The sequence below is a fragment of the Vigna unguiculata genome, chromosome 7 (genome assembly GCF_037176805.1).
Source record: "Vigna unguiculata cultivar grain cowpea cultivar isolate G323 ecotype 2 chromosome 7, ASM3717680v1, whole genome shotgun sequence".
Lineage (NCBI taxonomy): Eukaryota > Viridiplantae > Streptophyta > Magnoliopsida > Fabales > Fabaceae > Vigna > Vigna unguiculata.
In genome coordinates, this window is record NC_140798.1 from 22,957,406 (window position 1) to 22,971,305 (window position 13,900).

The 13,900-nt window shown below is 31.7% G+C and overlaps 1 protein-coding gene across 1 annotated transcript; it reads left to right on the forward strand.

Annotated features, from left to right (window-relative positions):
• Positions 1-12,774: 12,774 nt before the first annotated feature.
• On the forward strand, positions 12,775-13,486 carry LOC146884689 (uncharacterized). Its single transcript, XM_085675368.1, has one exon. The coding sequence runs from the start codon at positions 12,798-12,800 to the stop codon at positions 13,461-13,463; it is 666 nt and encodes a 221-aa protein (XP_085531494.1). The 5' UTR covers positions 12,775-12,797; the 3' UTR covers positions 13,464-13,486.
• The last annotated feature ends 414 nt before the right edge of the window (positions 13,487-13,900 follow it).

Consider the following 13,900-nt stretch of genomic DNA (forward strand, 5'->3'; position numbering starts at 1 on the left):
GTTTTCCAGGTCTGCAAGAGGGTCCTTGCTGTGCTGGTGTGATTCTTGTGTGATTCAAGAGTCTTTTGTGGTGGTTTTGCATATTTTGGAAGTGTAAGGGTGGAGTCTTTGTAAAACTTTTGAAATAGTGCAAAGTCAAGCTCAGGTTGTCTTGACAAATTGGATGTAGCTCATGTTTGAGTGAACCAATATAAAAATTCGTGGTGTCCTCTCCTCTCCAACCTTTTTCTCTTGCATTTTCATTTTAAAGTTTCAAGAACTTATGCTTTAATAATCTTTTTCATGTTCTTGCATGTTTTCATAGCATCTGAAGCATTGAGCATGTTTGTATAATCATTTGGAACTGATCTTGATCATTCTTGAGCATTGTTTCTGGTTTAAAATTCAAATTCACATTTTTGCATTTTTCCCAGTATTTCAGTCGACTGTTTTTCAGTTTCAATCGATTGATTATACCAGAACAGAATCTGTTTAGTAAAATCAAGGTTTAATTAATCGTAAGGTACCCAGTTTGGTACTAGAGTGTCAAATTGGTACCTGCTTTTAAAAAAGTGTCAATTGCATCCCAACTTTTGAAAATTGCTTCAATTAGGTCCCTTTCAAACAGAGTTGACTAACGCCGTTAGTCAACGTGCCACGTGTCAATCTGTGGTTTTTTTGATTTTTTTTAAAAAAAATTTTTAATTTTTGTTAACTTTGTTTTTGATCGATTGAAAGTGTATAGTTCAGTACTGTTTGCATCCTAACTTGGTGATCTATTTGATTTAATTAGAGGAGGTTTTTTAGCTTGCAAAAATAGCCTAAAGTTTTAACTAGCCAATTCAACCACCCCCTTCTTGGCTTTTCAACCATTTCAAAACTAACACCCCTAAGGGTTCCAAAACTCCGAAGTCTCGAACTTTTTTCTTCTGCTTCTCCCTTAGTCTCTTTATATAGGAATTGGACTGTGTTTTTATATTGCTAAAATCTCTCAAATATCTTTTAAAATAAAGATAAAGATAAATATTTAAAAATATTTGGAGAGATATAAATTATTTGACAAATATAGTTGGTTAATAATTTATGATATAATTAAATAAATTAATTATTTAAATATATCTGATAAATTATGACCAAATAATATTTCTATTAATTTTCTAAATAAGCCATTTTTAATCATGTAGTCCAAATTTGCAGAGACATCCAAAATATCAATATTTGTAGTTAAACCCCTATAGTTTGACCAGTCTTTGACCAGATTTGAATATTTGACCAAAGTTGACTGTTTGACCAGCTTTGACCAGTTTGACTGTGCAATAGCAGGCTGACACGTGTCATTCCCTTCTCTCTCCCAAAATTAGGGTTTTTTCCTCCTTTGGCTGCGCACGGAGGCTTGTCGTTGCAGTCGAACAATGGTGGCAGAAGTGGCTCACGGTGCATACGCGTGAAGGAGGTGAACGAACTCCTAGCATGGTGCTGCTCCGATGAACAGTGACGGCTCGCAAGGATGGAGGCGTTGTTGCAGTGCGAAAATAGTGGCTGCGCTGCTGCGACATGAAGGAGGTTGCAGAAACGCTGCTGGTGCTGTGCATTGTAAGTGCTCGCGGTAATGGTGGTGGCAGCGTGAAGATGCAGATCTGCGTTCTCGGGAACGGCATGAAGGTGATGGCACTATTGGAGCGCGTTTCTGGTTCTGGCTTTCAACACGGTAGCTCTTCTGCTGCTGCAGCGGTGCAGATGGCGCGAGAAGATGAAGAATGGAGGGGAGCTGCCATGGCTGCTGGTGTGGGAAGAAGAAGACTGAACTGTGGTGGCCGGACTTGATGCACCGATGGTGCTGGTGCTCCCGACGGCAGAAACATGGTGAAGATGGAGGCTAGGGTTTCTGGTTGTGTGGAGATGAAGACTATGACGTGGCAACAGGTTATTGGCTCAAATTCTTTAGTGGAGATTAAGCCCACGTGGCATGTGTTGGTTGGCCAATTTTAAGAGTTGAGGATCGCCACATGGCATCATCTGGTTGAGTGGAGTTTAAGTGGTAGGAGAGGTGTAACTTAATAGAAACCAGAGGTGCATAATAGATTTTTTGTGTGACCCATTAGGAAATAGGGGAGTGTATATGTAATTTAGGGGGTGCATAAGTGATTTTTCCAGAACTTACTAATTTCAGCCTTATTTAAAGGTGGTTTGTAACTTCAATCAATTTATTTTCCCACCTTGAATGAGCTTAATCTTAACTTCAGCTGCATCAACAAACGTTAAAATATCCAAAAATAATTTATGCAACTAAAAATCACTTTTTAAGACATTTTTATCACACATGCTCAAATAGCCTAATTATCAGAATTATCAATTAAATCACTCTTTAAGCACATAAATTCAATTAAATACCTAAAATTAAACACTGAATGAGGCAAAAGTACGCACTCATCAGTAAGATCCAAGGCTGTTGGTTTAGTTAAACTTTTCCATTGCTTGTTTGCAGTGACCAAGATTGGATTGATTTGTGAAGGAGTATTAGGTTCAGATTCATTATCTGAGCTTTGTTCTAGGACAGCTATGGTTTTTGTAGGTTGTCTAATTTTGAGTTTTGAAGAAGTTTCTTCGATAGGTTGAGGAGTATCTGGAACAACCGTCATTAATAAATTATTAATTTTATTTAATAATTCACCATGATTTTGATCAGAAGTGGCTTTAGCTTTTAATAGGTTTTGTTTAGCCTTCTAACTTATTTTGAAAGGTTTGAACAAAGATTTTTCTAATTGTTTTGAGGTAGATGCTTGCCCTGAAGAACAACCTATTTTCAGAAGTTCATTTTTTGGAGAGATTAATTTTTCTCCTAAAACTTGAAGATATTTGTTTGTATAATTGGCCTGTTCCATAAGGCTTTTGATATCCTTTGAAGAAAGTTCTTCATTTAAGTCTTTGGTTTTAAAGGGTGCAGCTATTACTGGATTTCCCTTATCAGCCCTAAGGTTAAGGAGTTGGTATTGTGTTTTTGGAGGTAGTTCGGTTTGAACCTTTTCTCCATCTTTGAGATGCCATATCGTGATGACATTAGTGGTTTTGAAATCTATGATTTCTTCTTGGAAAAGATATTTTATATCACTTTTTATGGTATAAGCATGAAACCAATCAAAAAATGGGATATTTAGTTTTACCTTTTCAAGAAAATTGTAATAGATTCCTTGAATAATAACCCTTTTAGGATTTTGGTAATTTTTAAAAAACCAATTTCTTTGAGGTTGTAATTCCTTCGAATAAAAATTTCGAAGTGACTATTTATCAATAATGAACTTAGATTGTATTATAAAGTTCATTAAGAGAAGAATAGGTTGGAGATTAAATAGATCTATGATCTTCTTCTTCATTTTGTTGGTAAACGGACCTAGGTATGGAATTGATTGTTTCTATACCTTGGAGATTGGCTTCAGGAGTAATTATTCTAGAAGAACTACCCCGATAAGTATGTTGTGAGGCTGTTGAGAAGGATCTCCTAGAAGAATTGTATTCTGATCTAGCAGCCTCAGATCTGGAGGAAAAGGAATTTCTTCTGTCAAAGATGATTTCTACTTTTCCTGTCTCAGTTTGTCTTATTTCCTGAAGTTCAAGAGTATGCCTTGGAGCACTAGGAGTAGCCCTATCTAACAGCCAAGAAGTGGGTAAATCGACTTCATTCCATTTGATGAGTCTAGGATTGTGACATTAGCTTTGGCCATGTCAGTGACAAATAAAGTAGTTTCCCTATCGGTAGTTTTCAGTAGAACTCTAGAGTTACAGGTATTCATAACCTTGTACTGTATTTTATATAGCAATGCTATGGGAATAGATCCCTCCTTCATGTTTAATCCATGAAGCCTAATGTTTAGAAATAGTGAGTCTAGAATATTTCTATCCAAAAGACTCACCGTTTTGTTGGGAAAACAATTGAAATATACAGGACCATGTCCAAGACTTGTTTCTACAGTTCCTATTAAGGAATCATGAAAATCATTGTGCCTAGTATCTCTAAGACACATGAGAATTGAGGCGTTAAGACCTTCTCTAACTAAAGGTTTAACTGCTACTTGAATACATCCTATGTGTAAATATTTGTATTTTCTGGCATGTTCAGCCACTGATTGTTTTGTGAGAAGATGAAATTCTTTTCTGGCTTCAAGGTCGAGCGGAATATTGTTTTCCACTGTTTTGATTATGTAATTCGAATTTCGGACATGTTTGTTTTCTTCTGGGATATACAGTTCATCCTGTGGAATCTTCGGTATTTCCCAGTTATCTATTGCTTGGTTAATATCTTCAAAGCAAACTTCTTCTTCGAAGATATTATTTCTTTGAGGGATTTCCTCATGTGTTTGATTATGCTCAGTGAGCAAATTTTGATTTGACCTATTTGAGGTAGAAGAGGATGAGGCAAAACTTTTAATAGAAAGACGACGGGAAAGAGATCGAAGGAGGCTACTCATTTTGTATGATATCTGGTATCTCACCGTCATTTGGTTTCATAAGGCATCATTTATCAATGTTAAGTTTCCATATATCCAATAAATCTGGTTTTACAAAAACTCTTTTTTTTAGTCTTCGTTGCTAGATCTAAATCTTAGGACGAATATGGGTAACATAGGCTTACTGCCCATGACTCGGGACTTATTGTTACAATTCATCTCAAGATCTAGATCAAAGGAACTAGATTTCCAGTTTGATTTATACAAAATTAAAATAAACCTAAAATCCATATTACCAGATTTATCGTAATATATGTTAACCTAATATTAATAAATATCACCCTACTTCCCCATCAGGCTCTGATATCAGAAGGGATTTTGATATATATGATCATTTTGATATGCAAGAATATTGGATAGACTAAATATATTGTATTTTGCTAATAGTGCAAGAATTAAACTCTCAAGAATATTAATTTATTTTTCTCTTATTTGCTTATTCAAGAAGTCAATATTAATATTATTTTTATATCACAAATAATGTTTTAAAGGCTCTAGAAGAGTTACTACACTTCTACAAAGAAGTCTAATAGAAACTTATTAAGTTCTAAAGATATTTCTCTAAATAGATATCATATTAAGAGAAACAATGAAGGAGAAATTATCAAGATATCATATTAAGAAAAATCTATATTGGAGAAATTATCACTTTTCTCTTATGGCTTTTACTACACATGTATTAGTACAATTGAAATGCATGTCATTGTAAACCATAAGTTTACGAATCAAAAAGGAATTCCTTGTTTGGCATGATCAGTTGTGATAAAGGATTGACCCCAACCAAGGATGGAGGCACATGCTTAAGAAGACTAAGCATGTTTAGAAAGGAAGTTCACTAATCCTTCATCCCTTTCATTTGTGTTTGTTATTTTTGATTCCCTAAGTTGACTTAGTTGAATCAACTTTAGTTGATTTGTTGACCTTTGACTAGGTTTGACTTGTTGACTATAGTTGACTTGACTTAAGCCAACATGCTAATCTATGTTTATTTGCTTTGTAGGTTAATTAGGAGTAAGAAAGCAATGCTAGGTGGCGCATGGTGATTGGGGAGCATAAATGATGTGGATGAGAGAGTAGAGCAAAGGCATAAAGCATAAAGTAAAAGGCATAAAACAAGTGTACCTATGTACCTTTGGTCTCCTTTGTTTTTAGCACACTTTGGCCACCTTTTGGAGACATATGAGACACATTCTTTGTCTCCTTTTGTGCTAGAAAGAAATTAGCCTTGCACACACCATAGTTGGCTCTTTTGTCTCTCATTTTTGTAACCTTATTTGACCTAGTTTCTAGAAGCTAGGGCTAGGTTTTTGTAGAGACATCCTTAGGTATCTTTTATTTGCTTAGAGGCCCCTAAACTCTTCTATATAAGGGGTGCTCCTAGACATGTAAAAGGGTTGAACATTTTGAAGTAAAAACACTCTTGTGTCTCAACCATTTGTGAGAGTTTCCTCCCTAGGGAGTGAATACTTTTAAGCCTTATCTTGCATAGTAAGTGACGACACACATCCACTCATCTTCAAGGTTGCCATGACTTCTAGCCTAGCCTTGTAGTGGCGTGCTTCTCACATTTTTGCCATTTCTTTCCTTTCCATTTTATGTTTTCTTCTTCCATTAATTGTTCTTGGTTTTCTATGGTTTATGTGCTTTCCATTTTCTTTTTGTTTTGAATCAATCCATCATCTTCTTCTCTTGAGCTTTGTGAAAGGAACCTTCACATCTAGATAGCTTGCTATCTTAATGTCCAGTGGGGATTTCACTTAGCTTTCTTAATCAACTCACACCATATTCAATCATCTTAAAAAGGAAAAAGGAAATCCTTCATCAAGTCGGGTCATCCTAGATCTATCAGGATGCGAAAAAATAGTTGAAAACTCTTGTGGAAACCCACTTAAGAGTCAAAAATTTCTTCAATCCAATGATTTCTCATGTAATACATATTAACAAGGAAAGTTGATAATAAGACCATCACCAGAAAACTTTAGAAATGAGTCAATCTCATCTTTTGGAATGAATACAGGGTGATTGTGTGGTCCAATGCACCCATCATGTGGATCATTTAGATATTTCATGGTTTAATTGATGCATCAACTGTCACATGTTTGTTTATTATCAACTTGTAATCAAGCATTTGCAAAGTATTAACACAATTAGTTAAGTTAAGAGATCACTTCCCAGATTATCCGTTTCAGAAAATTTATCTTGATAATGATGGTGAATTTACATCTTATGCTTTTCATGAGTATTGTATGTCAATGGGAATTGAAGTTGAACATCTAGTAGAACATATGTTCATGCTCAAAATGGACTTGTAGAATTATGAATAAAACGTCTAAAGTTTGTTACAAGACCATTACTTATGAGAGCTAATCTTCCAATGACTACTTGGAGATATGCAATTTTACATGCTATAGGATTGATTCGCATCAAGCTAACAAGTTATCATAATTATTCTATTATGCAGTTGGTTTTTAGTCAGTAACCTAATTGTCTCATTTAAGAATTTTTGTATATGATCGAATTTTCCCACCAAAAGGGACCATGATGAGTCTTTAAAGACGATTGAGAATATATGTTGGATAGGAGACATATTTACAATTTGATTTGTCAACTGTCATTATCTCTCTTGATCCTCATACAAAAGAATGTGAACTCGAAATTCAAATGATAATTCATTCACAAATTAGTTAATCAATTATCAGATGTGTTTTACTAACAAAAATAGGGTAATTAAATCACATATACCAACTGCTAAATGCTCTAAATATAATTGATATTAATTCATAATACAATTGATGCGTGGTAAGCCTATTGGTTCCAAAGATAAAAATCCTCGAATGAGAAAAAGGAGCTAAAAGGACAAGATGACCTAATCGAGGAGGTGTAAATCACAAAAGATTCATTTAACATAATTAATAATTTGGTTCCAAAAGAACCACAAGTACTTGAAATTGTTGAAAATGATGAGATCTCAAAAAAATTATGTCATGAATAAGATAATATGGAACCAAAAATGAAGTCAATGTTGACGATGTTTTAACATATAATATAACGATGAATGTTATGAGTGACAATGAGGATCAAGATTGTCAACAAAGAAATGATTGGCCAAATGGAAAGATGAAATAGAAGCAAAATTAGATTTGCTTGTTAAATAAAAGGTTTTTGGACTTGTAGTTCGCACACTTGAAGGTGTAAAACTCATTGAGTACAAATGGATTTTTGCGCAAAACAATATTATAAAGAATGATAATTATGTGAAAATCCTAAATGGTTTAATTTACCCAACAATGCAAATTCTAAAGTGGATTATTCAATAAAATTGAACAAGTCCCTTTTATGGATTAAAGCAATCAAGATGTTAGTTGTCCTTGTAAGTACTTGTTAAAAGAAAGGTACTTATCGTTGTATTTATGTGAAAATATCAAAAAAATGAATTTGTCATAATTGTTGTTTATGCATATAACATAAACATCATTGAAACTCCTAATGAGTTCACAAAGACAATTGATTGCTTAAAGAAAGAATTTGAGATGAAAGATCTTGGAAGTACAAAATGTTATTTAAGATTACAAATTGAGTATTTAAATACAAGTGTTTTTGTACATCAAGAGGTTTATATAATGAATGCGCTTAAAAGGTTCTATATGGACAAGTTATATCATTTTTGCACTTCAATTGTTAGGTTGTTAGATGTTGATAAATGTCCTTTTAGACCTCACAATGATGAAGAACTTCTTGGTTAAGAAATACTATATTTTTCATGTCATAAGAGCACTAATGTATTTTGCTTATTGTAATCGACTTGATATAGTATTTGCTGTAAATTTGTTAAGCAATATATAATTATTCACTTACAAGAAGTGTAAAACATATATTTCGTTACCTTAAGGGTACTTTGAATATAGGCTTATTTTATCCAACTGATTCAAAATCAAATGAGTTATGTAGATGCAAGTTATTTATCTGATCCTCACAACAATTGATCACAAATAATATATTTTTTTCACATGTGGTGACACAATGATTTCATGGCAGTCAGTGAAACAAACCATAATAGCAACATCGTCAAATCATACAATTTTTAGCATTACATGAGAAAAAATGAAATCAACAACCATATAAGAAAATAATAGTGCATGTATTGCTGAATTGAAAGAATGATATATTAAAGATTTATTTACAAAGTCTTTACCAAGGAGAATCTTTGAGCAATTGGTTCACAAGATTGGACTCGTCATCTTAAAGATGTAAGTTTACATAAAGGGGAGAAATAGAATATGTGATGAATAATATTGTATTGAAGGAATAATGATGTACTCTTTTTCCTTGACTAGGTTTTTATCCCAAAGGGTTTTTTCCAGTAAGGTTTTTATGAGTCACGTTCTTTGATCAATGGACATCCAAGGGGGAGTGGGGAAGTGTTATGAAATTTATGGATTGTCCATTGAGTTGCTGACAGTTACTCAGCTTGATTAATATTAATGACATTTACATTATTTACATTAAGTATATAACCCTTGAATTGTACCCTTTAAGTTGTCTTTTGTACTTATAAATAAGGACTTTTCCCCCTTGATAATAAGACACAGAAAACTCTAGTATTTGATGCTCTATTCTTTTTCTCTCTATTATTAACTTTATTTCATAAAAGTTAATATATAGTATCAAATTTGCATCACAAGTCTCCAGTGAAGTCTAAAATCATATAAATTAATGTATTAATGTCGACTTTTAAAGATATGACTTTTAATAATGTTGGGTAAATCGACATTAATTTCATATTAATTTTTATTCAAATTTTCGTGTAACATCTCTATTAAATAATGTTAAGTTAGTAATAATCTAACACTAATACAAATATTTATTTATTTTATAAAAAAATAGTTAAATCATTTTAAAATAATTTAATATTTTTTGAAGTTTTTAAAAATTAACTCTTTACCTTTAGTGACCGATTCCAATAACATCCTAATTTAGTCGATACTAGAAAGTAATTTAATGTTTTTAATGTAAATAATTTTATATATAATTTTTGAAGAAAAGAAATGTGATGAGAATGTGATATAATAGTATTGTTTATATGGTCATAAATAATAATATTTTCTTGTAACAAATATGGAAAGAGAAAAACCATGTCTACCACACAAAATATTATCTCTCTATATATATATATACACACATATACACGTGTGTATAATAACCTGTGTTAGCCCTTTCTTGTTGTTGTTAAAATAGAAAGGAAAATAATAGACCTAAACAACATAGGCATACAATATGTAGAAGGAACTAGCTTAAGTTGATTAATTAAATGAGTTTTTTCTTCCTCCTTAACGACGTTGATTGTGATAATGATTTCGCAGTGTGTCGCCACTAATTCCGATACCAAAAAGACCAAAAAGACAAGGACAAGCCATACACATGGCATGTTCTCTTCCATTTTTACACGAAGATTCATTTCTGTTTCATGTTAAAAATTTCCACGCAAATTCAACAATTAATGGAGGGTGAAGCTCTTTTCTTGCTTCTAGCATATAAGTATCTCCTGTGCTCTAGAATCTGTTCCATCACAGGATCATATATTAGTTACCAAAGTAAACAAATTAAGTGTGTCATCTCAATGAGCAGGGTTTTGCTGTGTCATACCTAGGAAATATCTACGTGGAATATCCTTTTAGACTGAGTTAATTTGGCTCCCCAAGAGGCAAAAGAAGAAGAGAAGAAAATTGAATTTCTTGGTATCAACAGATTGGACCTGTAAAATTTAATGCCATGCTTCGATTTTTCTGCTTTCTAAGGGGTCTTTGAACGTAATCCTTTGGGTACATGTTGGGGCTGTTAGCCTTTGATAGATACATTTGTTTTCTTCAAAAAATTACACTCACTTATCATGGTAATTTCCTTGCACACCAAAGTAATATTTTTAATGTAAGAAAACTTGACCAAATTACATGCCCATATGGATTTGATGGAATTAAACTCAATATTCCTTCCACATTACTTTAACCTCTTTCCATCTATATAACTACAAAAGTAATCGAGGACTGCATAAGATATTATGCTATATATTATATAAAATTAAGAGGCTTTGTAGTTAAAAGTATATATATATATATATATATATATATATATATATATATATATATGTATATATATATATATAAAGAGAGAGAGAGAGATTAAGAGAAATTCTGTTAATTTAATTTGCCATAAAATTTAAGCAGAGTATTCTTAATTCACATGCAGCCGGATTAATCATAAAAAAATCAAAGTAAAATCTAAAGGAGATCATTGTTAAAGATGTTACTATTCTAGCATTTACATGACATATGAAAACATTAAGTTAACCAAATAGTTAATTAGAAGTGTGATATATCCTTATCATTCTAATGTTTTCTGAACGAAAGGATTAACTTAAGCATATATATGTTTGATATTATAATCAAATTAACAGCTAAAATGCCCTGAAAGTTAGTTGTCACTATACTACTAAATTATTAAAATTTGAAAATTAAACAGTATGTGAAAACTTTTAAATAATATCAGGTTATAAGGTCAAATGATTAGTTCTTATATGTACTTCTTTTAGTTGGGTTTTGGTTCCTCTTTTTTTTTTTTTTTAATAATATGTATACATGTTAAGCTTATGTCACGTGTCATTTTGTGATTTTTTAATTTTTTTTTAATTTTTTTTAATTTAAAAAAAATTCACGTGTCAAGCTAATATCATGTACGTGTCAGAATCAGATTTTTATATTCAATTAGTCTTAATATTCGTTATTTGTTTTTAATTATTCTTTTTTTTAATTTAGCATTTTTTTTCTCTCCAAAGACAAAATATAATTTGTATATAAATGTTATATGGATATTCTTATTAAAATGCATATTTTTATTAAATATTTTTAATTTAAAATTATAGTTGGTTTAAAATTAAATATTTTTAACCTCTTAAAATTTTAAATTAATGGTGTTATTGTTTTTTTTTTCATTTTAATTTTAAACTAACTCTAATTCTAAATTAAATATATTTAACAAAAATATGCATTTTAATATATACAAATTAAATTTTGTCTCAATTTGGAGAAGAACAAAAATGTTAAATTTAAAAAAAAAATTAGGACCAAATTGAAAACAATTAACGAATATTGGGACCAAATTGAATATAAAAAACTGACTCTGACACGTGGCATGATATTAGCTTGACACGTGGATTTTTTTTTAAATTAAAAAAATTAAATTTTAAAAAAATTAAAAAAATTAAAAAATCACAAAAATGACACGTGGCATGATATGAGCTTGACACGTGTACATTTTTTTAAAATAAAAAAATAACAAAAAATAAAAAAAAAAATTCAAAATTCAAAAAATTCAAAAAAAATTACAAAAATGAAACGTGACGGTTACTGTTCACATCCGTTAGTAAAAAAGACCAAATTGAATAAAATTGACCAATACTAGGATCAAATTGAAAAAAAAAAGTAGGATCACATTGAAAAAATCTAACGAAAACTATAACCAAACTACTATTTAAGCGAATAAATTATAAAACGAATAAAAGCAATTTAGGTGCCAATTATATAATTTAGCCCTAATGTTGGATTTAACAGCTACACTCTGTTACTGAATAACAAAACGTCATACAATTTAGTTATTCAAAGCCACGAGTTACACACAAACTTCTTTTAAGGTGATCGATTTATCAAAAGTTGTAAAATCTATCAAATTGTTTATGGTTTTTCTCAAAAGATTTCACCAACACAATTTACATTTGAATTATTTGTTTGCTATCGAATTAGAACGTTCTGTGTATACAACAAACAATAACCTCCACCTGCCTCCAGCTCTTAGGTTAGGTTATCTTAAGGTGTTACATAGATAAAGCATTAAGATAAAAAATAAAATAAAAAAAGTGAGCAAATATCTTGATAAAAAATATTTTTTGTTCGATATTAGATATTAAGGAGTTAGACATTATTACAATCATAAGAATTAATCTAATTGGTACTACCCTAACCTTTTAAAGGAAAAGACTCATGATCCATCCATATATGTTCATCGCTATATACGTGTAGAAAAAAGAGGTGGGATGGTTGGAAATGAAAGAGGTGCTTAGGTAGATGAAAGGCACAAGAGTCCAAAAGGGAGAGAAATAAATGATAAAGAAAACATAATGAAGATTAAAAAAACTAAGCGAGAATTTAAAAAAATATATTAGTATGATATTGAGATGAATCCACAGCCGGCTAACAGAATACATCTCCAAGCAAACTTCTAAGACTTTTCCACTTTACACCACATTCACTTCACTATCTTTAGGTAATGCCTATGTCCTTCATTTGTCTCTTTCTCAAACCTTCTCCACCTTCTCCTTTCTATAATACTCTTCCCTCTTACACCACATTCCTCATATTCACCCCAATTAACAATTCATTCTTCACCATGGAAGAAGATTCCAAAACCTCAAGCGATGAAATTGATCGCTCAGCGGAGCACAATGATGAGATGGGCACCGGCAGATCCTACGAGTGTGTCTTTTGCAAGAGAGGCTTCACCACTGCACAGGCTTTGGGTGGACACATGAACATACACAGAAAAGATAGGGCCAACAAGGCTAAACCCACTTTTCCTCCTTCAACTTCAACCAAGCTTGATGACACCAATACCTATGCATCAAATCCAAGAGGGAGTTACTATTCCACTCTTCCTGCTTCAGAGGTAGACATCAATTACAACTACTACCATCAATTATGTTTTCCCTCACACGCTTGTGCTGCCAAATCACCTTCACATGTACAATACAGTGAGGTTTTGTGTGTAGACAACCAAAGGGATCCTCAGCTTCTGTTTGGACAGGATTGGAGACAAAGGGGTTTGAATTTCTACACCAATCCCTTATGTGTGCATCAAAATAAAGACAACATACAAAACAACAGTGAAGAGGACGATCTGGATTTGGAGCTTAGACTTGGTCATTATCCAGCCTAATATATATATATATATATATATATATATATATATATATATATATATATATATATATATATATATATATATATATATATATATATATATATATATATATATATATATATATATATATATATATATATATATATATATATATATATATATATGTTTATGGCGTGCAATTGTATAGAAAGATGGGTTGCAAGTTGAAAGAAGCAAGATTTCTAGAGCATGGAAGGTGGCTTCTTATAGTTATTCGGATTTCTGATGAGGGAAGGTACTCAAGATTTACGTTTTCAGTATCTAGAGAAGAAACTATATATCTAGGGTTCTATCAGAAGCTCTTAACTGTGTGAATGTTTTTCTGCTACTGCTTAATTTACTTAATTCATGTATGCACATCTACATGCCTGTCGCAAGGGAAGTTAGGTTATGCGTGTGCTTTTTTATTTTTT

Coding starts and splice junctions, on each gene's coding strand:
- LOC146884689 (XM_085675368.1), top strand. CDS start 12,798: ATGCCTATGTCCTTCATTTGTCTCTTTCTCAAACCTTCTCCACCTTCT.